Source organism: Pagrus pagrus, assembly GCF_965226575.1.
Source record: "Pagrus pagrus genome assembly, chromosome: 18".
Lineage (NCBI taxonomy): Eukaryota > Metazoa > Chordata > Actinopteri > Spariformes > Sparidae > Pagrus > Pagrus pagrus.
The window spans coordinates 24,058,879-24,086,581 of NC_140202.1; the positions used below are offsets into that span (position 1 = coordinate 24,058,879).

At 42.1% G+C, this 27,703-nt stretch overlaps 3 protein-coding genes across 4 annotated transcripts; all 3 read left to right on the forward strand.

Annotated features, from left to right (window-relative positions):
* Nucleotides 1–12,998, forward strand: shprh (SNF2 histone linker PHD RING helicase). 2 transcript variants are annotated; one of them, XM_084381757.1, is made up of 30 exons: nucleotides 1–151; nucleotides 1,442–2,035; nucleotides 2,445–2,574; nucleotides 2,752–2,970; nucleotides 3,193–3,271; nucleotides 3,557–3,707; nucleotides 4,040–4,142; nucleotides 4,219–4,478; nucleotides 4,573–5,211; nucleotides 5,575–5,826; nucleotides 5,962–6,040; nucleotides 6,498–6,661; nucleotides 6,793–7,049; nucleotides 7,299–7,420; nucleotides 7,685–7,773; nucleotides 8,041–8,133; nucleotides 8,247–8,354; nucleotides 8,791–8,933; nucleotides 9,019–9,192; nucleotides 9,328–9,390; nucleotides 9,477–9,702; nucleotides 9,904–10,041; nucleotides 10,394–10,495; nucleotides 10,614–10,685; nucleotides 10,973–11,161; nucleotides 11,384–11,476; nucleotides 11,560–11,646; nucleotides 11,850–12,028; nucleotides 12,272–12,352; nucleotides 12,438–12,998. In XM_084381757.1, exons 2-30 carry the CDS (start codon nucleotides 1,451–1,453, stop codon nucleotides 12,532–12,534), a joined length of 4,974 nt encoding a protein of 1,657 aa, XP_084237883.1. In that variant the 5' UTR covers nucleotides 1–151; nucleotides 1,442–1,450; the 3' UTR covers nucleotides 12,535–12,998. The 2 variants fall into 2 exon arrangements, with proteins under 2 accessions (XP_084237883.1, XP_084237882.1); XM_084381756.1 differs by having other exon boundaries at nucleotides 1–145.
* A 468-nt stretch (nucleotides 12,999–13,466) lies between these two features.
* Nucleotides 13,467–20,112, forward strand: LOC311274239 (pancreatic secretory granule membrane major glycoprotein GP2). Its single transcript, XM_084381758.1, has 9 exons — nucleotides 13,467–14,049; nucleotides 14,816–14,904; nucleotides 15,025–15,129; nucleotides 17,504–17,664; nucleotides 17,752–17,887; nucleotides 18,436–18,530; nucleotides 19,147–19,315; nucleotides 19,526–19,640; nucleotides 19,776–20,112. The coding sequence occupies exons 1-9, from the start codon at nucleotides 13,962–13,964 to the stop codon at nucleotides 19,949–19,951; spliced, it is 1,134 nt and encodes a 377-aa protein (XP_084237884.1). The 5' UTR covers nucleotides 13,467–13,961; the 3' UTR covers nucleotides 19,952–20,112.
* A 591-nt stretch (nucleotides 20,113–20,703) lies between these two features.
* On the forward strand, nucleotides 20,704–27,600 carry fbxo30a (F-box protein 30a). Its single transcript, XM_084381195.1, has 3 exons — nucleotides 20,704–20,885; nucleotides 21,763–23,838; nucleotides 24,182–27,600. The coding sequence occupies exons 2-3, from the start codon at nucleotides 21,826–21,828 to the stop codon at nucleotides 24,383–24,385; spliced, it is 2,217 nt and encodes a 738-aa protein (XP_084237321.1). The 5' UTR covers nucleotides 20,704–20,885; nucleotides 21,763–21,825; the 3' UTR covers nucleotides 24,386–27,600.
* Nucleotides 27,601–27,703: the final 103 nt, after the last annotated feature.

Genomic DNA, 27,703 nt, shown 5'->3' on the forward strand with positions numbered 1-27,703 from the left:
GCAACATTGGGGCATGAATGTATTATTTGGGGTCGGTAAACGTGTGTTTTGGTGCATGTTAGGCGGATTATGTGGCGCTGCTGGGACGTGAAACGACTTCGGGTGCAGCGATAGAAGCCGGAGCGCTTTGTGGGAGGCTCGGAGAGTAAATGTGCTTGTTTTTATTCGCTTGTTTACAGTCAGACGATAAAATTACGCAGCCGCACAGCCTCAAAGTGTTCTCATTTTGTAACAGGGTTCATGCACTGAACACCCGCTGGCAGTTTTCTCGGATTAAAGCTTAATCTAAACTAATTAGTGTACTTAAAAACGGTGTTATGTTAGCCAAAAATGAACTAACACACTCGTTAGCTAGCTAGCAGTCGCTTTACTGAGAGATTTGGTACCTGATTAATACAGAAGATGAGATGTGAAGTGAAAGAAGTTAGCTGCTCCACCTTCTGTTAACTCATGTACATAAAATACACAACAAGTGAACAAGCATGTGGTGAAATAGTTACTTTGCCTTGTGGGATATCTGTTATTCACACACAAGAACACTTTACTACTTCTTCTTTACTACTTTGACTACATTATTTAATTCTTCCAGTCAGCTTCATTTTGGAGGCGAATATTGTACTTCTTACTCTTCTTTATTTGATTATGATTTGTGATTGTAGTTACTAGTTACTTTCCAGATCGCATGCTGCACTCATTTTAGCACATTTTCATTAGGCGAGGCAAGTTTATTTGTATGTAGCACAATTCAGACACAAGGCAACTCAAATTGCTTTACGGGGGCATAACATTACATTAAAAGACATTTAAAAAATTGCGTTTAAAATACATTAAAAACAAGTAGGAAGACATCAAGAAGCAAAACATTAAAAACAAGTTAAGAAATAGAAAAGTAAGCTAAAGTAGAATAAGTTTAAAAGAGACAAGAAAGAATAAAAGTCACAGTGCAGTTCAAAGCCTTGAAATTGCCTCAATGAAAGGATGTGGCAAACAAAAAGGTCTTCAGCCTTGATTTAAAAAAGGTGAGAGAGGAGAAAACACTGACTTTCAAAATCAGAAAAACACCGAACATCAGATCAGATAATTGGCCAGGCGGGTAATCTGTCGACCCATAGTATCAATCAATCAAAAAAATCAATCTTTATTTGTATAGTGCCAATTCACAACAAAAGTCATCCACAGACACTTTCCAAATTGAGCAGGTGTGGACCATAGTATACAGTGTATACATGTAAACAATGTAGGAAAATAACCATCAAAGCCACAAAAAACCGACAGGTTGAAGGTTAGATATATGTAGAAAGGGCTGGTGTTGGTTTGTTAATATTGGAACATTTTGTGATAATCATTTTCAATTATGAATCATATATTGTCCTCATGACTTAGCCCTTAGACAGAAACTAAAATATTTTAGTAATTAACACTTTATTTGCTTTTTGTGCAGAGTTTAACCATGAGTAGCCGAAGAAAGAGGGCCCCTCCTGTGAGGGTGGACGAGGAAGACAAGAAGAGGTTGAACTGGAACATGCTGGACGACCGCAAGAACGAGACGATCCAGGAAGATGACCAGATACCAACCTCCTCTGTTCTTCCTGTAGACCCGACTCCCAGTAGCACCTTGCTCTCGACCACCGAGGACTTCACAGAGGCGCCCTGTACCAGCACTGTCCGGTTTACAGAGGAACTCCCTGGTACGTCGTCAGATGGCGTCTCTGCTTCAGCCTCCCTGGCCCTCACCGTGGAGCCAGCTTTGAAGCTGGTCCACATCTGGAAGGCGCTCATTGGGGAGTTCAGCATCCGGCCGGCTTGGATCCCATCTGACTGTGAACAGAGAGCTTTCATCCTCCACAGGATGGGTGAGCAGCTCTGCGTCAGTTACAGCAGCTGTGATGAGAGTTCAGGACTGCAGTGGCGGCCTGATGAGGACACTTGTACAGCGGAGTACAGCCTCAGTGTGATCCCACTGGAAGACTTCGACTGGCTGCAGAAGAGGAGGGTGGTGCAGCTCTGCCACCAGGTTAACGGGGAGTCAGTCAAGGTATGAGATATATGAGATAGAAGATATTTAAAAGAAAAGAGAATGAGATTAGAGCCCAACTAATACTTGATATTTGGGGTCAATGCTGATATTGGGAAGTAAAAAATTTAGATATCAATATATCTGCCAATATACACACAATATCTGCATATATGTGGCTATCATACACCCTGTTACAAAGATATGTAACAGTAGCAGGATATTTTAAAGTTTATCAATCAACATAATTATCTTAAATTATATCAGTGCACTGAAGCAGTAAACATCATTGGGAGCCAAAGCCTTAAACAGTCAAATCCACTGTCATAGTCTTTGTTTGGAATGAAGAAAACCTTCATACCTGCTCCTTATGTTGGCGAACAGTCAAAGTTCTTCCCTCCAACAGCTGTTGTCTTTGTGTGTCTGGCAGGTGGGGATTTACTTGCTGGAAACAGGGCTCGGGAAGCCCGAGTTCCTCAGTGAGGGTAATGCTCGGATGAAGAAAGCAAATCAACTCATGCAGAAGTTAATGGAGTATTTCTACGATTTTATTATCCCCGGTAAGTGTCTGCTTTAATGCATGCTTTGATCCAAGTCATCAAATACCACGACTGCCTCACCATTAAATTCATGTAAAGCAGTGTGAGGCTTGAAGCGAGTATAATCCTAAACAGTAATTATAATACGCAACATTCTGTCTGGAAAAATAAGATTTCTCTGCTGTGTTTTTCATGTAGAAGTTGTAGAGAATGATGAGGAGGAATGTGACACCGACCTGGAGAGGCAAAATGTCGAGGAACTCTACGACTACGTCAGACATCAGCACCAGAGAGAGAACCGGGAGGTGACCTACGACGTCCAGCACAAAGCTCTTATTCCTGTTCTCAGACCCTATCAGAGCCAGGCTGTCAACTGGATGCTGAGGAGGGAGAAATTCAGGAACACTTCACCTAAAGGTACTCACTTTTGGTCTGGTACACTGAACATTGCCACCCTGATTCTTTACTGCACTCTTGACTGATGGTTATAATAATTATTGTCTAGTTAAAGAGGACTATTATGTAAAAGCAACCTCTATGTTACAGGTTATTAAGCTTCTGTTGTGGAAAAGGCCCATTAGAGGCTCATTAGAACAATGAGGACTGTTAAGATTGTCAATAATTCCTATGTCTTTGCAGAACAAATGCTGCATTTCCTGTGGAGGGAGATGATCACCTTGTGTGGAAAGAAGTTGTTCTATAACCCTTTTACTGGCTGGTAAGAAATTGAATCCCCTCACAGTAACAGGTCAAGTCACTTAAATCACAAAAACATATTTCTGTTTTACTAACAGTTCTAGCTACCTAGAAAGATCTAAACTCTTTGCTGCCATCACTGAGCAAAAGGGATGGATAGATTTATATAAGGTGCCCAAACATAAAAAAAATAACATTACCACCACTGTGGTGGGTCAACGGCAGAGATGTCATAAACTTGTATCTCAATAACTCAACACATCAAACCGAACCAACATGGAAGTATTTTTATTTTTTTTATTTTCAGCTTAATCCGAGAATTTCCCCTGGCGGGTGTGGAGTGGCCTGGTGGGATCCTGGCTGATGAAATGGGGCTGGGAAAGACGGTGGAAGTTCTGGCTCTTATCCTGTTTCACACTCGACAGGGCCTGGCGCAGGAGACCCTCACCCTGCCTGTGGTGAGGATCAGCAGGCAGCAACAGTTTAAAAGACAGAATATCAACTTTAACTTAACTTGCGGTGCTATTTATTTGTATTATTTTGAGTAACTTGTTTTATGAGTAAAGTCATGATTTCTTCATTCAAATATATCTTTTTGCCACTTTGAGTGCCACCTAGTTCCATTATATTCAAGCTAAGGCAGACATCTCTATATCCTCAAAACTCAGCAGCAGTTATAGAAATATTTGAATAATATTGGACATTTTAAAAAAAAATTATATTTTAACATGCTCCTTATAGAAGGCACCAGCTAACCTGTAAAAATGTAAAATCTCTTTGGTTCTTGCAGGGAAAATCTGTAAATTTCTTCGTACCTCCTCCTCCCCTTGAAAGACAGAAAGTTAACCGCTGCAAGACCGAAGTGCAGCCGAAAATAAAAGCATCATACCCAAGTATGTCACTCACAATCCTTTCACACATCGCAGCTTTTATTGCCACTGCAGTTTGATTGAGATTTTTTCTGTGCAGCTGTGCGAGTCATGCTCCTCACTGCAATCAAGGAGATGAGAACTGGCAAAGGGGCCTCCGTCAACGCCATCTTCACCTACATCCGTGCCACTTATGGTTATGACCTCTTAAAGAACCGTAACCACATCAAGAAGACCCTGGTGAAGCTGATAGATGAGGGGCTGGTTGATCGGGTCAAAGGTCGAGGCTTGGCAGGGTCGTTTAAGCTGGGAAAGAAATACAAAGAGACAAAGAAGATGCTAGCAGGAGCATCCAAGACTGTAAGAATAAAGAGCTTCAAATATGAATGTTTTGTGTGACAAATATTACTTGGTTGTATTATATAATTGTGTCTGATTTTTTATTTTTTTCTAGACTTATAAAAGCACAGAGAGCACGCCCAGGAAGATGTTTCAGAGACGAGCTAAAGAGAAGGCAGAAGCAGCTCTGCAAAACTCTCTGACAGAAGATCAAATGGATCTGTACTCTCCTACATCTGAGTGTCTGGCACAGAAGGAAACGGAAACAAAGAAGCAGTGGGATGAAAGTCTGAACGAGAGAGCAGATCAGTCAGACGACATGCTGGATACGTCCACGACAGCCTCACAGACGTCTCAGGATAAGTCAGACACACAGGACATTTCCAGACGGGTTGATCTACCTGAAGAAGCTCCTCAGCTTGACTCGCACGAGGAGACGGAAACACCCACCAGAGCGTCTGTTTTCCCTTTCAACACCCCGGATTACCGCTTTGAGTGTATCTGTGGTGAACTGGGTATTGTTGACTACAAGGCTCGCGTGCAGTGTATGAACTGCCAGCTGTGGCAGCATGCAGACTGTGTAAACTACAAAGAAGAAAGCCTTGAAACGACACCTTTCTACTGCCCTCACTGCCTGGTCGCCATGAAACCCGTCTCCACCGGCGCCACCCTCATCATCTCCCCGAGCTCCATCTGCCACCAGTGGGTGGAGGAGATCAACCGGCACATCAGGTCCTCCTCACTGCGAGTGCTGGTGAGAAAGTAGATGGATGTAGATGTTCTTTTATCCACAGGGTAGAAATGTTACATGTTACCATCTCACACTTCTACGATAATTCAACAGAAATTAGCTGTGCTGCGTTTACGCTCCATCTGCTGCAGCTGTTGTGTCTTTACACACAGTCAATTCCAAGACAGAATAAGAATTATAAATGTTGAAGAGACCTCTGAGGCACACTTGACTTTTGTTCTTCATTAATGCGCCTACAAACTTCTCTTATCAATTATGGGTCCCTTACATTTTAATTAGCATTCTCAAGCTCTTCCAAAAACCACTCACTGACAAAACTGTAAAGCTCAAAGTACTTCGCTAATTAATTTGACCTCTCCGTCTCAGGTTTATCAGGGTGTGAAGAAACACGGATTCATCCAGCCTCATATGCTCGCTGAGCAGGACGTGGTCATCACCACCTACGACGTGCTGCGGTCAGAGCTCAACTACGTTGACATTCCCCACAGTAACAGCAAGGACGGACGCCGCTTCCGCAACCAGAAGCGTTACATGGCCATACCAAGTCCTCTGGTGGCTGTGGAGTGGTGGCGGATCTGTCTGGACGAGGCTCAGATGGTCGAGTGTCCCACTGCGAAGGTCAGTCCAAAATAAGTACCTGTAGGTTTTGTTGGATGGGTAGTTACTGTCTGTATAACCTTATTTCTATAGTCTGTAATACTTTATTGATCCTGTCCACAGAGTTATTTATGCTCCCTTTTATTTTTCTGTCAGGCTGCAGAGATGGCACTACGTCTTGCATCTGTCAACCGCTGGTGTGTCAGTGGCACTCCTGTCCAGAGAGGCTTGGAAGGTAATAACAAAAAAAAGGATTGCGTAATACCCAAGTATCAAAGCAAGCCTTGAATGAATGTTTGCGAATCGAAGAGATGATGGTATTCAGTGTCCTCTTACATCCGTTCTGAATAGTAAAATATCAATAGTAAATAATGCAAAGGGAGTTATAGCTACTAACACGGTGGATGAGGAGCTTGTGAATTATTTTAATTATTACAGTATTGTGTTGTAATGTTGCAAATGGAGTAATTTTAAATAATTAAAGTGTGACTATGGTCTACAGGCCATTTCAAAATTGAGAAAAAGAAGGCAAGTTAGATTGTGCATTGTAATTGTGATTAAATAGATTGCGATATCATTTTGATGATTCCCCCTCCAATCTGGTTGTCTTTGCAGCAGCAGCGACAACAATAACACCACTTGAAAAACGCAAGTGTTTACGTTCCTCTGAATTGATATTGTTTTGTGTACAGATCTGTATGGCCTTGTACTTTTCCTGGGAGTTGACCCGTACTGGGTAAAACACTGGTGGGAGCAGCTGCTCTATCGTCCGTATCGACGTGGAAACACGGAGCCTCTTTACTACGTTATTGCTCAATTATTGTGGCGATCAGCGAAAAAAGATGTCATTGATCAGGTAAATTTGTGACTATTTGATTCTCAGTTACAAAACTTTGAAAACAATTTTTAAAGAATCTCTAATAGACAATTAAATTGACTTAATGTTGTAGTTGAGGTGTGTTTGATGATCTTGTCTTTGCCTTCCAGATCCAGATTCCCCCACAGACAGAGGAGGTGCACTGGCTGCACTTCTCCCCTGTCGAGGGTCACTTCTACCACCGTCAGCACGAGGTCTGCTCCCAGGACGCTCTGGTCAAACTCAGGAAGATCTCCGACTGGAGCCTCAAACTCGGCAGCCTCGACCGCCGCACCGTCAACACCATCCTGTACCCGCTGCTGAGGCTGCGCCAAGCTTGCTGCCATCCACAGGCTGTGAGGGGGGAGTTCCTGCCTCTGCAGAAAAGGTAGATGACACTTAATGTTCTCAAGCTGCTCGTAGACAAGAGGAGAGGTCTTTATCTGAAGGCAGCTGCAAGCTGCAGCGGTTAATTAGCAATCTTGCTCGACTAAATAGTTGCGGTAATAGACTGCAGCAACCTTTTTGTCAATTATATAGTGTCTATTTGTGTTTATTTAAAGATGACCCATTCTGTGTCATTTGCATTGGAGGGTTTTGTTGAGTGGTTTTATCTGCCGTGCCTCCCCCTCCCCAGCACCATGACGATGGAAGAGCTCCTGAAGTCCCTGCAGAAGAAATGTCGAGTGGAGTGTGAAGAAGCTCACAGACAATTGGTGTGCGCACTCAATGGCCTGGCTGGAATCCACATCATCAGAGGTATAAATCCCCACTTCTGTCCTCGTGCTTCATCTGCTCCCAGTTTCCCATGGGAATCAGTTCACACAAAACTCAAGCCCCGATCTCATCTTTGTGTCCCCCAACACTTTTTTGTACCGAGATGATTTGTTTCAGAAAGGAGATATATGTGTATATGTGTCTTGAGAGTGCTGGGGTCGGTTTGTATAGCACGCCTCATTAGCTCCATATGTGGCGGACATATTGAGTGTCACTAATCATCAACGGTTCTTTCGACACCTGCAGATGAGTTTGCAGACGCAGTAGAGCTGTATAGAGAAGTGCTTCGTTCATCAGAGGAGCACAAAGGCAGACTGAAAACTGATTCATTACAGGTATACAGCCTCATCCCATTCATGTCTTTGTGGTAATTAACATATGAAGGGTCTCATTTCTCAGACAGCCTCCATCTGTCAAGAAACAGCCAACAGCATTAGATTTAAATTGAATTAGGTTCAAATACAGTTGCCTTTTTAACTATACTGACATTGAGTCAAGATGCACGTCAGATTTCCTTTTTTTTCTCTTACCATAGTTAGATACTGTGAGTTAATATAAACATTTCTGATTACTCTGTCTTTTTTACTGTTGCATTAAAACAGAGGCTTCATGCTACCCACAATTTGATGGAACTGCTGAGTGCAAAGCATTCTGGGATACCTCCTACGCTGAGAGACGACCGACTGAGTGATGAGGTAATTGAGCCCGGACAGTCATTGAAAAGTTCTTGAATTTGATGTGTTGAAGAAGAAGATGTGGGAAGAATGGCAGCTGCAGTTTTCTTTCACTCGTCTTTGTGTCTGTGCAGGCGGAGCAGCTTCGACAGCACTACATGACCAAATACGACTCTGAGGTAGCCGACGCTCTCCAGAGTCTGCAGCCGGTGCTACAGAATATCAAGGAGCTGAAACGCAAAGTGAGAACTCCTCTTACATCTACTGTTAGGCAAATTCTGATTCGTATTATAACAGATAATCTGCCAAATTGAAATATAGTAGGATGTTTACTGCTATGCTGTTTAGTATCATTGTTTGTATGCATATATATTGGGAGATGACTTTTAACAAAAACTTAATACCAAGCATAAACCTGAATTTAAACTTGAGTGTGGCTCCCAAGATCAGAATATCCAGTTGTGTCCCCAGACTGCAGTAATTAGCAGTTAAATTGCTCTAATTTTGCTACGTTCGAATGGAATTTCTTTTATGGAAGCACTTGTTGTTAATATTAAAAGTTCAAACCCTTTTTTTAAAGACAGAACCAAAAACATTTTTTCTTCATTTATCAACTCTTAAAGATCAGATTGTATTCAATCAGAAAGGAAACTTAACATGATTAACTTCTTCCTCCAGGTCAAGCTGAACTCTCCCTGGTGGCTGGATGTCATCCAGAAGGCGATCCGGTGCTCCAATGACGACGATCTGGTGTCCCGCGTCAAGAACGAGCTGACATCCAGCTACAAACAACAAGCACACAAGCTCTCCATGGCAGACAAGTAAACAAATTATTAAATAAAAAAAAAATAGGACAATAGTTAATCACAACGCAAATGTGTTAAAAGCAAATGCGACCTCCTGCAGGTTCCGTGATGCCTGTGGTCTGCAATTCATACTCACATCCCAAATGCAAGATCTGATGAAATCCCAAAAGACGGTTCAAGACGCGGTGAAGAGTCTTGAAGGCCCGGCTTCACAGAAAGTGATCGACGAGGCCACCGTCTGTCACCTCAGGCCTATGAGACTGCCGCTCAATAAGTAAGACATCAAGCTTGATTTCAGGCCAAATTTTCTCTTATTGTAACCTCAGAAATGTGAAAATCTGCTTTTAAAATTTGGACAGTTTAACTTAATTTTTGTTGTAGCTAATATTCCTCTCATGTCATATCCTAGTTGCGTTTTTTGCAAAGCGGATGAACTTTTCACAGATTATGAGTCCAAGCTGTTTTCTCACACGTAAGTAGAGCTACGTTTCGCACCCGACTATCACTCAAATTGCATGAAAACTGAGTTGCTGATTAATGAGAACATTTCCCTGACAGGGTGAAAGGTCAGACGGCCATCTTTGAAGAAATGATCGAGGATGAAGACGGGCTGGTGGACGACCGTCTCCCCACCACCAGCCGAGGTCTGTGGGCAGCCAGTGAGACTGAGCGCACGCTGAAAGCCATCCTGTCCTTCGCCAAATGGAAGCGCATGGACCCGGAGCTGGTGGAGGAGGGCAACACTTTCATGGAGCTGTTTGAGAACTGGAAGAAGGAGTACAAGGTCTGTACACACACTTTGAACCCATCTGTGGCTTTTTAGAAAGGTTGTGCTTGAAGATGAAGAGTTCGGGAAACAACAGAATCCTTTCCAGCAATTAAAAAATCTGTACATCCTCCTCTGTATTGTGTAACTGTTTTAAGTGCTGATTTTAAACTAGAGAAACATTGTTCTGTAGTGAAAGCTTCCTCTGTCCCTTCTCAGGTGCTGCATGAGTACTGGATGGTGCTTAGGAATCACGTGTCAGCCATCGATGAACTGGGTATGGCCACTGAGAGACTACGTGTGCGTCTGCCCGATGAACCAAAGCCCAAACTGCTGCACATCATCGAGCCTCATGAGGTGAGTTACAGACAATAAAACAACGCCATCCACGATCGATTAACTTGTGGAAAATCTCCCCTCGCTCTACGGCTCCGATCTACTGAGAATCACAGACATGCTTAGCAGAGAAGCAGAGCGACAGATAAGACTCTCGTAATAAGGAGGATATGAACAAGGTGTTTCGTTTATGCTCTTTAATAACGTAATGCCACAAAACCAAGAGAAAATTTGAGAGAAAGCAGCCTGACTCTCACCGAGTGTTGGGCACAATTGTTTTGTTTTTGTTGGTGAAAGTTTCCCAGGATGTAATATTCTGCCTTAACTATTTTTATTGCATTCCTGACCTCTGCCCCGGTTGCTTTGCCTGCAGGTGGAGCAGAACAGAGTGAAGCTTCTGAACGACCAGGCGGTGGCCAAGTCTCAACTCCAGAAGAAGCTCGGCCAGTTTCTGTACCTCACAAATCTGGAGAAGGTAGTTTATGTTTTATAGTAACTAAACAGCACAAATTGTTTCCTACTTCCTTCAGAGACTTTATCTTAAACTGTGTGGTGTGATCTCAATCTAAATAAAGTAAATTCATTTGTTCCAGTCCCAGGACAAGTCAACTGGAGGGCTGAACCCAGAGCCATGTCCCATCTGTGCCCGGCCCCTGGGACAGGAGGTGAGTGTTGTTAAGATGGTGGTAGATTTTAAATCATCTCAGAGATTGTATTTATATGTGAAACATCTTTACTACTTACAGATGTGACTGTCTTACGCTTTTTAAGCTGACTGTTAACTGATTTGAATGATTTCAATTGATTATTTACAGTTCAATTGTATCATTGTCTCTCTGTCTCTTTAAGCATTTTGTCGCTATGTTAAGAAATGTACTCTGCAAATAAAATGATAATGTTCCCGGCCTGGACTCGGCCTGTTCTGATCGTCTCGTCTAACTCTCTTTTCCAGTGGGCAGTGCTGACCTGTGGCCACTGCTTCTGTAACGAGTGCATCGCCATCATTGTGGAGCAGTACAGCGTGGGCTCGAGGCGGCGAGCCATCAAATGTGCCATCTGTAGGCAGACCACGTCGCACACTGAGATCTCCTACGTGTTCACCACCCAGTCGTCCAGCCAGGACCAGGACATACCTGTCAAGGTCGGTCAGCAGCACTCTGCCTCAGATCTGGATTTATTTTTCTTATGTTAGCTGTGACTAGATCCAGATGCTGTTAGATGTATTTTGTTGCTCACCTGGTGGGGTTATATATTTGATTCATGCCTTATAATGTATGTAATTATAATTTAACACAGCTTAATTTGGCCCATATTCATTAATTTAAACACGTGAGTCTAATTTTCCTCCTCCTGTGGTTGTCAGGGAAGCCACTCTACCAAAGTGGAAGCAGTAGTGAGAACGCTGAAGAAGATTCAAGTGACTGACCCCGGAGCCAAGTGTCTCGTCTTCTCCACGGTAACTGTAAACCATCCCCGCTCTGTGAGATTTATATTGACGATATCGAGTTTGGATCTGACCCAGTTTGTTTTCGTGCACAGTGGCTGAGCGTCCTGGACATCATTGCGAAGGCCTTGTTTGACAACAACATGGAGTTCTCTCAAATCAACGGGATTCACAAATTCCAGGTTTGAATTTTCATTTGAAACATTTCCCCTCTTCTTTGTCCAAACACAACATTACCATGAGCATATTTTTGGTTTAAGAGATTTTTGGCAGAACATTATTGCACTTTTTGATCTCAGATTGGTTTCAGGGGTCCACAAGCCAAAAATGAAGATATCCTTTGACTTGTGTGATTGTAACTAGATCATTGACTTGAATTTTCCAGGAGAATCTGTGTTCCTTCAAATACGAAGAAAAGATCAACATCCTCCTCCTTCCTCTCCACACCGGGTCCAACGGTCTGAACATCATCGAAGCGACTCACGTGCTGCTGGTGGAGCCGATCCTCAACCCTGCTCACGAGCTCCAGGCCATCGGCAGAGTGCACCGGATCGGCCAGACCAAGTAAGAAGCGGGGAGTTAAATCTGTCAATAGACAACAGCATTTTAGATCTGCAAATATACATGTGTAGATATTTTGATCTATATGTAATTACAGTAATAATTGCTGCTATTGTTAATCTGAGCCACCTGCAGGTAACGAGTGTTGCAATGGTTTAAATAATTCTCCTTTATCAGAAAAAGCCTACCCTAGATGAAAATTTTTGTACATTGGGTGTAATATGTGTGTTTTTCTCTGTCCACCAGGCCAACATTTGTTCACAGATTTTTAATCAAATCCACTATTGAAGAGAGGATGCAGGCAATGCTGAAGACAGCAGAGAAAAGGTGAGAGTCACAGAATACTAAGTATTTAAAACCAAGTGATTCAGGTGGCTGAAAGGACTGATAAAATCTGATTTTTTAATTCTAGTCACACCAGCACCACCATGAAGCACTCGGAGGCAGCCGTACTGACAGTAGCCGACCTGGCTGATCTGTTTACTGAAGACACAGAACATCTGGAGTAACACCTGGATACACCTGCTGAAGATACACAGGCAAAGAGAGCTCACTCTTTACACAGTGGTTGTAGAAATACTGATTTTGCACATTTAACTTTTTATACAGACATCTTAAAGTTATCGAATGCATTCCCAAAAAGATATTTTAGCAGATCACTGACGACGGACTGCGACATGTTTCTTAATTGTATTTCATTTTTAATCTCTTTTAAATATTTGTGTAATTGGCTCACTTGTCGTCATGGATGTAACTGATTCAATAACTACCAAGTAAATGTTTGATGATCACATTTGTACAGTAATGTTGCTTGTGTTAATCGAATAATAAGTATTTGCATTTATACACGACTTCACTGTAAGTTAAGACGGATGGAAATGGAGGACTTCAGATTGTGATTGAAGGATTCTCACAGCAGTCAGGAAATAAACGACTGTCGATGGCCAGAGGGTGTCGGCCCGTTATGACCAGCTCTTTTTGTCCGGTGCTTTTCTTGTGGTTTATTTTCTGTGTAGTAAAAATGGAAGCAGGAAGGAGGCTATTGACCTTTACAACAGAAGTGAGGGATTTTGGTCCAGCAGACAATCTTCTTTAAGCTATTTGTCTGCTAAAACAATGCCAGACAATTCAGCCTAACACATTACGCCTGTCTTATTTGCAAGACAAAAACAGCACAAGATTCAGTGTCTTGGAAACTAATCTTGTAAATTAAACTCATAAAAGAGTGAAAACGGTCTAATCTTTCTCTTATATTGCCACTCACAGACTGTCTGGACAATTTTAGCAGATATGTTGCTGCTTTAGTCCAGTTCTTCTTTTTCAAAGCTTTCTTAAACGTGATCAAAATAATCTTTCCTTCCTTGTGTTTGCATGCTGAAGTATTTTATGGTCTGTTCCACCACACACGTACACTCACAGGTCTTTGGCATGGTGTCTGAATTGCCCTTGACTCGTAATGACTTTCTATTCGCCTGACTGACTGGGATTCCCGCACCAGTAAAGATTTTAAAATGTCCAGACAAAAGATGTAGACAACAAAGAGGGCCAGCCCAGCTCTGTTGTTCCTCTTTACATGGTTACCAGCCTTCTTGTTGCTCCCTGTAGTAAGAAACAGTTGTAAGATGTTTACTAAGAGGACATCACCGCAGTAGGCGGTAACATACGTGTTACCTTGGACTCCCCTCAGTTCCCTCTATTCATGTGCGGAATTTCATTGTTGGTGGGGACATCATTCAAGCTGGTGTTTTAAGGCCAGAGGGAGGCTCCCAGTTCATTAGAGCCGTGTTTCGAGGGTTGGAGTAAGAAGAGGGGTACTACGTCTTGTGGTGACAGCGAGTTCCCCGGGAGATTCACAGAGTTTCAGGGGGAAAGGGCCAAGGGGTAGTGGTAGTGGAGTGGCTGAGCTGAGAGAAACCGGAGGGAGAGTCCTTGGAAGATGGCACCTGCCAGTTTGGTTTTTGCCTGGTTACTGTTCACCATGAGGATGGTCACCTCGGCAGTGTATCTGGAGCCTGAGGAGGAGGGTGAGCTCACACCTCACATCACACAAGCAGGAATCAAAGGTCAAGTGTCAAAGTAACTGATTTTTAAAGGAGTCATTAGAGAGAGATTTTTCATATTGACAATTGTTGGTTTAACGTGTTTGCTAGAGCTTTGCAGTGTTCTCTCAATACTTGGAGTCGAGTAAAACATTTCTTGAGGTGTTGCCAGTTTCTCTCACATCAGCTGCAGTCAAATATGGTATTATGCATTTAAAATAGGTTACAAAATACAATACAATTATAAATTATTCAAAGTCTTACTAAACGCAAGGTAAAAAGTATCAAGAGTATAAGTACTCATGCAGCAGAATGAACCTGTCAGACTTCAGTTACACGTTACATTTTTTAAACATAATTTTTATTTTAATGTAGCTGGTCAACGTGGAGCTAATTTAACTACTTGATGTACTATTTGGTATTTTATTTGGTATTTTAAGTGTTTTGTGTGTGCAATCTTATTTTGCAAAGTAACTCTAGCAGTCAGATAAAAGATGTAGAGTAAAAAGTATACGGAAATGTAGTGGAGCCGAAGCATAAAGGAGGATGCATTTTAAATACTTGAAAGTACTTGAATGAATGTTGCTTTCCACCACTGACTTTTATATTTTGTATGTTTTATATATATATTATATATATATATATTATATATGTGTTTGGAGTCTAATAGGACAAATGACAGAGGACCAAAAAAATCATCAAAATCTCCTTTTTGTGCTGGATTTAATCTGTTTTGTCTTCTTTCTGTTAGAGCTCAATGAAACTGTCATCTGTACAAACGACCATATGGAGGTTGTTATTCCCAGCGCTTTTTTCCTCAACAAAGTGCCTCCAGTTCATGTAAGTGAGCACCAGCAAAACTCGAAAGCTTTGACATTCCCACACACTGATATCCTAAATTGTTTGCAGTGCGCTTTTGCCTACAATTGATTTTTCTTGTATTGTGTTTTTCATGTTTAGGTTTGGGATTTGCATTTGAATGACCCGGAGTGCCGCGGCGTCGAGGTCGGAGACGACTACGTTTTCAGCATAAAGACGAACCTCTCCGACTGCGGGACCATAATGGTATCACCTTTGATCTTTTGCTCAACATTTGCATTAAAGTCAGTGAGGACTTGTTAGTCAGGACGTGTCTGCGGGAGACAAACTAATCAAACGTTGCACGTGAACTCAGACATTGAGAAGAACTCTGAACAAAAGATATGAAGACAAACTACCAATATTGACAACATACGATCCCCATCATAATAAATCAGCTATTTTACGATGTCTGCGGTTGTTGTGGGAACTGGCCCCCCAATCAGGATCCTTTCACTGCTTAAAAAAAGAAAGCTGCTTCAGTCAGTTTATGGCACTTTACATAACAGTTGAAGGTAACGCACACACCACTTGGTTTATCGCTTTTTTTGTGGTGCAGAGAACCAAATCCACGATGAAAGAATAATCCTGCACACACTTTTCACCCTGCATTAATTGATTTATTAAAAAAGGTCAACAATACAGTCACAAAGATCTTTTTAAGCACTAAACGTCATCGATGGAATCACTTTAAATAACACTAAAAATAGCTTGAATAAAACCAGACTCTCTTGACACTTTTTTTTCTAGCTATCTGTGACGTAAATGTGGACTGTGAGGCTCTGTGTTCACGTGGAATTAGCTCATAGCAAAGTATAATAAGATGGACAGAGAAAGGCACATACATACAAGGAGTGAAGAGAAAAGAAAGGAGGGGGTGTGGCGTGTATGTCAAGAAAGAAGGGCGGCGTTGTTCCTTTTGCCTACAACAGCGCGGGACCTTATTCAGAGCAGGAAGGGGACCCTGAATGGCCTTGCAGTTCTAAATTATCAGGATTTACATGGAAATGATGATTATTTGTCGATGTTCAATGAATAGGAAGGCCTTAAATCATCGGCCAGCTAGCCCCCTTGTTATCTTAATCCAGCCACTCTCATGGATTTAAACTTTGGCGAGGTTTAAATCCCTACTTCAGCTCCACAAGTGTCCCTGAATTGTTTGCTTGGAATGCATTTATTTTTTTCTTGTAAAGCAAGCAAAGTTTAAAAGAGCTTTCCACTGGGAGGAAATCTCCCAGTTCTCCACCTCAGCAGTTTTTACAAGGTTTTTGCTCATAGCGGCTGAGGAAAGTAAGCCTGCTCCGGATTAGGTGGCTGTTGCTAAAGAAGAAGAATGCCAGAGCTGTCAATCTTGCTTTCACCTTGAACTTTGAGCGTTTTAAACCGGCCGTCAGAGGAGAGGTGAACAAATTGTTGGGTTTAAGGTCAGCCATTTTTATTGAAACATGATGGCGTCCTTGCTCATGTTTCAGTGATGGTTTGTGAGACAGTGATAAGTGCAAGTGCCAGTCATGAAGACCTGCTGCTCGCTGAGACGTGTCAGTGGTGCTCATAGTGTCCGGGGGTGGTGTGTTTACCCAGAGGCTGTAAAAGATGTCTCGAGTGGCAATTCATCCTGCTCAGTGGCTACAGAAGCCACCATCTGTGCTCAGCGGGAGTCCAGACAAACTTTGGCTGCAACCTTTTCACCCGTCCACATTTTATGGTTTCTCCTACGTCAGCTGCCAACGCTTGAATATTGAGCAGCGTCGCTCACATTTACAGTGTGTGAGAGGATGATGGCTGTAGAGGTTACAGCTGGGGGGGAGAGGTTATGTAAAGGAACCTCCTGTTGTGTTTTATTGTGATTCTCACAACTGGAAATTACGTCATGTTACCCTCTGACCACATTCACACATACTGTATACAGGGGACTTACTGTCTCTCCTTTATCCTGGACTTTTGTGCTGTAGGTCAAGTAGAGCTGCAACAATTAGTCAATTAATTGCATAGTCGATATTAAGAAATTAAATCTGCAGGTGTTTTAATAATCAATTATTCATTTAACACATTTTTCAAGCACAAATATCAAACTTTTGATTGTTTCAGGTTTATAAATGTTACAATTTGTTGCTTTTCTCTGTCATACATTGTAGTAAACTAAAAAAACTAAGTAAAGATTCAGTTAATCAGATAATTTGATAATGAAAGTAATTATTTACTTGCAGATTTTTTTAATAATAATGATAATTTATGTAACACATATCAACATTTAGTAACAGAGGGCTTTACAAACCAGAAATACAGGTAACCCATTAATATATAATTATATGTTTATTATGTTGTTTATATGGAAGGCCAAGAAGATTTTTTTTCTGTCAGAGGTGAAAACAAAATTTTCTGTGAAACTGTCAAAATCAAATGTTCACATATTTATTATGTCTTAATTGGGGGACAAAGTTAATTTTCTTTTAAAAACGAAAAAAGAAAAGAAAATTAATAGAAAATAAATAGTTACGGAAATGAATTGCACTTAGAGATTAAAACATCTCTTACTTGATTCCTTTTCCACTGACTTTTATATTTTTCTTTCCCTCCTCAGGCATCAGATGATACGCACATCATGTTCATAAACACTATACACAACAATGATTCAGACATCATAACAAGAAATTACATCAACATAACATTTGTGTGCCGCTACCCCATCAACTACATGGTCCAACAACCCAACGGAGAAAACATGATCAGAGTTGATGTCAAGTAAGTGTTCCTTTATAAAATAATGCAGATTCACTGCTGAGCCGACAGCGAGATCTAATTCCTCCTTTAATCGCGTTCTCTCTACAGAACCATCACTCTGAACACAGAGGACGGGAACTTTTCGGTGTCAATGTTGCTGTACAAGGATGAAGCCTTTGAGGACAGATGGACCACTGTGCCATCGCTGACACTGGATGACGACATCTTTGTGAAAGTTTTCATGGTAAATAATCGTCACAGACAAAGTCAATTACTGTGTTTATTTGAACTTCATGCCTACACCTCACACTGACCTGATCATTGTGTATGCTGTGCTAGGGCTGGGTGGCATGGCCTCAAAATAATATTGCAGTACTTTAAAGCTGCATCGCGATACATAATTTATTCTTGATATATGGAAATCTCCTCAAAAGCACGTCATAAATGCAAGGACTGGATGAAAAAAGCAAATATCACAATATTTTTTGCCAAATGTTTTGATATCAGTTGTAATATAAGATGATGTATTCTGTATACTCACTATTGACAGTTATTTTTGGATGAGGTTAAGCGTGTTACATGATCTTAAGCAATATGTTATGCTGCAGGATGTTCCAAGAGATGCTGGAAATCCAACACTCCACCCGTGACCAGACAGTAATTTGAGTGTTGTCACAACCTCTCTGTACAGCTGTTGTTTACGTACTGTGAATCATCATTTTGTGTCCCAGTGTGGAAGGGCATTAATTGTCTGACTTGACTTACACCCAACCCTGTCCGTCTGTTTGGTAGATACCGGCTCACCTGATGCTGCGGATAGAGAGGTGCTGGGCGACACCAACCAGCGATCCTTACAGCAACATCCAGTACACCTTCATCAGTGACAGGTCAGAACAGTTTAAACAGATGTTTATTTTGTAATAAGAGCAAAAAGGGGGGAAAAAACACATTTCATAATGGAGGTATATGCTGGCAAAACCTAAAAACTAAACAAAGTAAGAATATATATAGGTCAAGACTCCCATTTTGCACAAGATATTTCATAGATGGTATGTTGAAACCTGCTTATGGAAAGCTCTCTGGCCCTGTTGTTTCACCACTCTTGCAAACAGCTCTAAGCCCTCTTAGGGGAGCTCTGTTGAAATCTGAAATAAGAGAATTTGTTGCTTAGAGAGCGGGGCCAGACAACAGCTCTCAGAGGCTGGTCATGTGACTGCTGTCTGAGAGGCCATATGCGTTTCAGTTCAACAGCTGCGCATGTCCTTGACAACCAGGCAGTATTTGGTACTGTTAGCAACAGCGGGGCAATGAAATGCCAGGGGGAAAAGAAAATACTCAAACAAATCTGTCTCTCACTCAGAGAGTATTGACATTATTTCTTAGCTTTGCACTTCATCACATGAGCTGAGATCTGCTCCCTTAGAGTACAGTATTTCATTATAGATTTAAATCTCACTACCACCACCAGGCCGCCCTGACTACTTCTTTGTCTCCCCCCCGTAGCTGCCCGGTGTTGTCAAACAAACAGACCCTGAGCGTGCTGAAGAACGGTGAGGGTCCGGAGGCCACGTTCAGGATACAAATGTTCAAGTTTGTCGGCGGCTCTTACACCAACGTCTTCCTCCACTGCAACGTCCAGATCTGCCACAGCAGCGTGGGGCTGTGCCAGCCTGTGAGTGAGCACATTCCTCCTACAGGCAGTCAGAGGCTAGTCCAGACAAGTGGCCTACTATATGTGCAGCTTATGTCCTTAATATAGACCCCCATGAGTCTGGAAATGTTTTACAGCCACATGAGCGTGTAGGTAAAGGGGTCCTCGTTTTTAATGTGCACTGCCTGACCTCTCTTTCTTTAATGCTTTACTCATCTTTTTGCCAAACAGAACTGTTCCAGTGAAGATGGATTAATGAGGACACGGAGAGACGTCCCTCTGTCCCATACAGTGTCTTATGGACCAATCAGACGACTACTAAACAACAGTGAAAAGCCTAATCTGAGTATGTTTTCACCTTTTGTGTAACCTCTGTAACTCACCTGGATATTCAAGCTTTAGCTTTTAAAACTTCAAAGCTTAAAGATTCTAGATAAGCATACTTGGTTCCTATGTAAATCGTGTAAACCTTTGTCCTCAGATGCAGGCGGAGTCCCTCCCGTGGAGACCTTTGTTCTCGGGGGGCTGCTGGTCGTCCTACTGCTGATCACAGGAGTGTTCGGGAGGCTGTGGCTTCGCTCCAGGCGTTTCTACCCGGCGCGAGAGGCACAGCTCACCCTGTCCAACATTCACCACATCTCAGAGGTGGCCTCATGAATCAGGGAATCTCGGACCTTCTGGGGCAAAGAAATGGACATTCAAATACATAACGTGTACATGATTTAAACATTTATAATAATTATGAAAGTCTTGTTTCTTTTCATAGAATTTCTAAAATTGTAGGTAATCGACTTAAATAATAAAGGTCTCTCTCTCAAGTGTTGTCCCTGATTTTTTTCTGAATGGTGAAAAAGTGCTTTTACACTATACTATAGTTTGATACTCAAACTGGATAGTTTATAGTAAATAAAGAAGTTGCTGGGGACTATTTAACTTGTGGAGTCACACAAAATGAACCACACTGCCCATGTTTGTGGTAATGAAGGAGCATGTCACCGAGTCAACGGTGTGACTCACTGGTGTGTTATTAATACTTTCGGACTGTGGCACAGAAAAATATGCTGTTTCATGCTTTGAGGGATTGGATTAAATTGGATTATATGAAGGAAAATATTATAATCATCAACAGCCTTGCAACTTAATCCACCATTATTTGATCCTGTATGTATTTGTCAGTATTTGGCGTTGCCTGTTGTTAATAAAACTAACAGCAAAGACACTTCAGGAGTGATTACAAGTTAAACTCCAGTGCCCTCAGCTCAGGGTTTTCCCCATCTGTCTATTTCAGTGCTCTCATAGGTCTGCGTCCATAAACCTAAATATGACTTGGACGACGTGATGACGTCTGACGTGACGTGATGACGTTGTACTGCGGCGTCCCACTCCAGGATCAACACAAATGCCGACCGACTCAGACCATCGAAGGACTCGTAGCCGGAGAACCAGCTGCAGCCAGTTCATATCTTAAGAAGATTTTTGACATTTAACACTGTGATTATGTCGCTGTAGTTTCCGTGTTACTTGATGTCGACGGAGACGATTTAAGTTAATAAATAGTGATAAAATACACCGGGAGAGCCCCGAAACTCGGGTAAGCAGTTTCTAGAAGCTACTCAGGCTAGGCTAGGCTAACGAAGTGTAGCTGCTAGTGCTAACAGGCTGGCCATGTTGTTGTTGTTCTTTTGTTTAACTTTAAAGTTTTGTCACTTGTCAGTTCACATTTTTACGTTGAGATGTTTTCGTGGAAATAGCTTATTGCAGTACAATAGACGATGGCGACATTATTGGTGATGAAACTCCAACGTTAAAGCAAATTGTTAATAACTATTTGAACCGGCTGTTTGTTTTTAGCTGTTTGCTATCCTGCCAGCTATGCTTGCGTAATTTAGCTAACTGTTGCTGGCCGTGGCTGTAAAGACTCAAACAATAGCTTTCCTGTGTGGCTTGGCATTGTTGTGCTTCTCTTAAAATGCCGATTGTGTCACTGTAGCCAGCAATCCTATAAGTCCCTTTGCAAAACTAACACTGCCAGATAATCCCCAGGCTAATTATTCAGATGTTTTTACCTTGCGTCACCTTTCCTGCTTGCAGGCAAGCAGTTTGCATAATGTATTGAGATTCTAACTTGTCACCAGGCTCCATTAATGAAGGTCAGTTCGCAGAGCCTAAAGGTGAGAGGTCAGGTTTGCCCAGAAGCCCTGGAGGAATCAGTGTCACCATGAAACCTAAGATGTTGTGAAATGTTACCGAACAGCCTAAAGATTTAGTAAACACTTGTGAGACTAACTTAAGGAATAGTTTGAAGGAATGGGACGCATGTGTTATGTTGGAGGGTTGCATTAATGTCCGTCGGATAATGTTACACTAGCATGTTCTGTTCCAGTCGACTTCTCCATGTGCTTCCTTAGAAACAATGTTGTTACCTTAGACTTGTGAAATACATTTCTTTCTTTCTGACTTTGTTCCAGGGTTGAACTTGTCGCCCCCTTTCCCCTGCCAGACCCACTTGGGCGAGGATCAACACACTAAAAATGGAGACCCTCCACTCCCACTGCCTTAAGTGCATCAACAGAAGATGCATGGTAAGACCAGAGACGGGTGTTTCCTGCGACCTCATCGGCTGTCCTCTTGTATGTGGGGCAGTTTTTCACTCGTGCAAACTAGACGAACACCGTCTGCTGTGTCCATATGAACGGTTGCCATGCCTTAACAGCGGATTTGGCTGCCCGTTCAGTATTCCAAGAATCAAGATGGCGCAACACCTTGAGACGTGCCCGGCAAGTATTGTATGTTGTACTATGGAGTGGAATCGCTGGCCTGTGAGCTACTCTGATCGCAAGTCCTATGAAAACTTGAGCAAAGACTTTGATGAGGTGGAGCAGCTAGACATGGCCTTGGCCCTTCAGGATCAGAGGATGTTGTTAGAGTCTCTGAAGGTTACAACCACCGTGTCAAAGAATGGAGACAAGGAGGTAGACAAGAGTGACAAAATGGCCACAGCCTCAAGTCTACCAGAGACAGTGTTAGGCAATGGGACAGTGGAAATGGAAGATGAGCCCTACAATGAGTTGTATAGAGCCTCAGTGGAGACGAGCAGAAGTTTAGCAGTGGCCTTGGACATCCTCTCTAATTCCAAGGATATTGGCGCAATTGTTGGTAATTTAAATGGGGAAAAGGCTGACAAGAATGGAGCCCTCCACAATGGAGAAAATGGCAATAGTCATAATGTTTATGTTGCTGAGGGCGGGAAGAATGTAGATATGCAAGGTAGTGACTCTGATTCGGAGTGTGAGCTTGGAGCAGTAGGTGGAGTGGATTGTGCAGTGGGGACAGATGGAGAAGAAGATGGTATTGGTTGGGCAGAAGAAAATGATTTTGTAGAGTTGTTTTTCGAGGAGAAAGAAGATGTTATCGAGGAGCCAATAAATGATTCCAACCCTGTGTGGCCAGAGATGCCTCAGGATTACATGCCTGTTATAGCACTGGAACGTCCTTTGCCTCAACAAGCACAACTTTCACCTCCAATGCCATTCCTGCTGTCTGATCACGTGAGAAATAACTTCTTACAACAATTACCTACTGAACTCAGGTATAGGTGTTTGGAGCGTAAACTGCAGAATGTAGAAGTACTGAGAGGAATAAGTATGTTTACATTTAATGGCCGTCGAGCTCTGCTGTCAGACCCCTACTTATTTCGAGCAAAGATGGAGGACAAGGCAGTAGACACGTCTGACCTGGAAGTGACAGATGACCCCATGGGCCTCCATGGCATCGATCTCATCACTGCAGCTTTGCTCTTTTGCCTTGGCGACTCTCCGGGAGGCAGAGGGATCTCAGACAGCCGGTTTGTCGATGGCTACCACATTGACTTTGGTACTCAGACTTTCTCCTTCCCCTCAGCCATTCTTGCAACCAACACCATGGTGGGAGATATTGCTTCAGCCTCAGCCTGCGATCACGCCAGCCCACAGCTCTCCAATCCAAGCCCCTTCCACACACTCCGGCTGGACCTGGTGCTCGAATGTGTAGCTCGATACCAAACAAAGCAGCGCTCCATGTTCACGTTTGTGTGTGGGCAGCTGTTTCGTCGAGACGAGTTCTCTTCTCATTTTAAAAACGTTCACGGGGATATTCATGCCGGACTCAACGGCTGGATGGAGCAACGCTGCCCCTTGGCCTACTACGGCTGCACCTACTCCCAAAGACGATTCTGCCCGTCTGTGCAGGGCTTCAGAATCATCCACGACAGGCACCTCGGCTCGTTTGGGGTTCAGCCTGGTTTGCCCTTAAAAACTGGGGACAACCTTCACAGAAAACCCCGCCACTTTTGCTCTCAGTACGATCTATTCAGCAGTCTTCCATTCGAGGTGTTGCAACATGTAGCAAGCTTCCTGGACAGCTTTAGCCTGTGCCAACTGTCCAGAGTGTCCCGCACAATGAGGGATGTGTGTGCCAGCCTGCTGCAGATGCGTGGCATGGTCGTCTTGCTGTGGGAGAAGACACTGCGTGCTGATGGCACTCCTTCATGGCAGATCACAGACAAGGTAAGTCATTTTTTTCCTATTTAAAACATTCAATAATCAATTTAACTTAAAAAATTTAAGGGTAGGAGAATTTTCTGGACTCAAAGTGTCAAACATTTGCAAGTTGCAGCCACTTAAATGTGAGGATTTGCTGATTTTCTTTGTCATTTCTGGTGGTAAATAAGAGTGTTTTGGTTTTGAACTGTTGATTGGGCTAAAGAGGCAATTTGAAGATGTCACTTTCAAATTCTGATGAACATTTTTCACAATTTTTTTTTTTTTTTTTTCATAGCAGGCCTTCTTATCGGGGTAAATGTCAGATCAATGTTATTAATACTTCAATTCTCTTTCTATTGTCATTCAGGTGTGGAGATTCAGCACAGCTTTCGGTACAGTGAATGAGTGGAAGTTTGCCAACATCGCCAGCATGGCCGACCACCTCAAGAAGTGCAAGTTCAATACGATCACTCGTCGGGAAGAGGCGATCCCTCTGCCATGCATGTGTTTCACCAGAGAGCTCACAAAAGAGGGGAGGTGTTTACGTTCAGTTCTCAAACCAGTAGCATAAGTGTTTTTTTTTCAAAGATGAAATCAACTTTTGGACATTTCTGAGACCATTAGAACTCAAATACTCGTGTGTTTTCCTCCAGTGTTTACAGACACGAGTCTCTTCCAGCCTCGAAAAGATAGGAAACTCCTGATTGAACGTTCTTTGCTTCAAAGTGGAAAAAAAATCCTCACCCATCAGTAAAACAAAGCCGATTTATACTTGAGTGGAGGCTGACGTGCTCTCTAGCCTTGTATCTTCCCCTCTGATGGATTTATTAATACCAGTGTACTGAAGTTGTTCCCTCGTCTACTCTGACATTGTGTAAATAATCAGATGTTTTGATGTAGAATCTTTTTATTTTTATATCAAAAGTCAGTACTGTGCTACATTGGAGGTAAGAGTAGAGCCTTAACTTATGATACACTTGATTTTCTAGTCATGAGGTTGTTCTAAACAGATTGTTCATTGAGATTTCTCTGCTGCTTCTAGCTGGAACAGCGTACTGGTATAGTGGACAGTTGTATATCTTCTCCTGATACCTAGAGTGACCACCACTTAGAGCTCATAGATTTCAAGGCTTTAATTCTACATGTTACGGTCCTGTCCACACGTACACTGGTATTTGTTTAAACATAGCCTTTTCTATGTGTATTGGCCTTTATACACCTGTAAACGGCATTTGAGGTCAATCAAAATGGTTCTTAGGAAAAACTCCTTCCAGGATGAAGATGTTTAAAAACTCGGGGCAGAAGCAGAGAATTTGGGAAACGATGACACAGACACACTTTTGCATCCTAATTGGGCGTTGTTAGTGTGTAGCATCATTGGCAAGTGTGAAATTATGATATTGTGGAGTATTTGAGTTTGTACATTGACAGAATGGATGTCATAGGCCCATTGTCTATGTTCAAAGAGAAGAAGAGACACTAAAATACAGTCAAGGAAGAGGGGGACAAAAATAGCTGCTGACGGTGTCTTTTATTGTTTTATTGTCCCGCCCAAATAAAGGGATAGACGGTATTATCTTCTTACAGCAAAGACGACATGTAGCCTCATTCAAATCCCTTGGCTCGCCATTTTCTCTCGCTTTAAACCCGAAACATTGCTAAAACAGCAGAACTGGCATTCTCTGAAAGCAAGGCATCCGTGTCTGTGTGTTCAAGCACTGTGAGCATGCCTCTACAATAGGCCAAGTAACCTGTAGTAACCTTCGCCAAAATAAAATCCTGCTAGATAACAGCTGCTAGATATTCGATATTGTCAAAAGATTTGCAAATCACTGCAAATATTTCTATATCGGATTTCTCCAAGCCTATTGAAAAACATTTTTTTCTGCCTCATTTTTGTCCTGTTGTCAGGAAAAATTGCCTTGGTATCTCCCCTAATACCTGAAACATATAGGCTTTAATAGGGATAGACAATCTGCTTCCTGCTTACACTAATATGCACATACCAGGTGTACGTGAATGGACAGACAATGCAACAATGCCAAAACACTCCTCTGGACAGAGATTGTTTTTGCTTTAAAGCCCTGTTTCCAAAAATACCTGTGTACGTGTGGACTGGGCCTAAGACCGACCAAACATCTGTGGTAGCTGTGCACAATGTTTGCCATCTTACAGGATGGTCATACTGAATTCACTGTGGGTGTTTTTGTTCACCAGCACAAGACATGTCACCATCATCACGTGTGGTGTTTTTAAATGATAGTGTGTTTTGTGGTTTGGCAGGTTATATCCGTAACAAAGGTGGTCCAACCTTTTTTTCCTTAACCTCACCTCAGACTAATGGGCTGGCGTGTTAGTCAAGTGAGAGATGAAAAACACTATTCATATTTTTAGCTGTGGTTGGCTTGTGGTTTGACTGTTCTACCAGCTATTTTTACAGGTAACCAGCAATTGTTTGTGGGCTGTTTTTATAAAAAAACACGTAGCTATTAAATCGATGAATGTACTCAGTTAATATTAGAATCCATCAGTCAGCAGCGCAGTCAGCGCCAGACCTCATGAAACCCTGCAGGCCAGGTGTTAAGAAATACAGCGAAATACGCGCTTCCCTCCAGTAACGAGCATCACTAATTATGTTAATCTTCATTATTTATCACGGTTGCGTGTCCACTGTGTTCAAATGTTGTTGGCGCCTCAGGGTTGTAGCACGACGCTTTGTTGCTTGTGTGTAGACGACAGAATAGCAGATCACGGTGCAACGACTCGTCAGCTACTTGATTATTGTGGGGTCTTAGAACTGACTGGTGTACCACTCAGTATTATAACATAACGGTGTGTGTTGCAGTGCTGGACTAATGAGATGTTTTCAAGTTTGTCATCTATCAGGGTCGTGTTTATAACTGAAAAATGCTGTTTTAATGGAGTGATCAGACTGTTTTAGTTTGGATTAAGAGGTCTAACAACACATGACTGTATTTTTTGCTCCCTTTTGTGAGAAAATGGCTTCTGATGTTTTATGATGTGGAAAGCAAATTGGTTGAAAATGTCACAGAAAAGTACAAAATGGGTATTCCTTTGAGAAAAATGTGTGTTTTTGTTGATTTTTTTTTTTTATATTTAAGTTTGATGTAAAGCCCTAAGCGATTTCAGAACTAAGCTGTCTTTTTAATCTAATAAGTCCCAATTTATGTTTGGTTTATTTCTTATTTGTTTTGTACTGGTACTTTTATTTGGAAAAGAAGAAGAATCTGCCTCTAATGTCTAGATTTGTATTTGAATTGATTTGCACATGAAGGCATGTACTGTAAAACTGTAATCATAATGCTGAGGGATTGTCTTTGCTCACGTAGCGGGAATTTTTTCTCCCTCATGTTTTTGCATGTGAGTTTGATGTATTTGAAAGAAATGTGTCAGTTTGGTTCCAAACTCATTTACACAGTTTATTTCTCAGGCACGGAGCATTTTCATATCAACTGTTACAATTTTTTTCTAAACTTGCATCATAAAAACTTTATCCAGATCTGATCACGTGCTGTCATTCTTCGGGTTTAAAGGATGACCTGAGCATTAAATCAGGCTTCATATAAGAGTGAGACATGTATTTTATTTTCAGCACACCTTTTTTTAGTTATATGGTCTTTGCAGGCACCTGGTGTGTGAACACTTTCATCAGCATTTAAAGTTTTGTTTTCACTCCTGCTGAAGTGTATTTTTCACCACAATATGCCAGCTTCATTTGTTTGACTTTTGAAGCATTTTAATAAAGAGGCTCTGTTTTTAAATGTGGATCATTTGTCCTTTTATTGCAACAGTTCTCAATCATGTGCCTAAATGTAGAGCCCGACCGACATATCAGAAATCTTGGATATAATCGGTATCGGTGTGTACT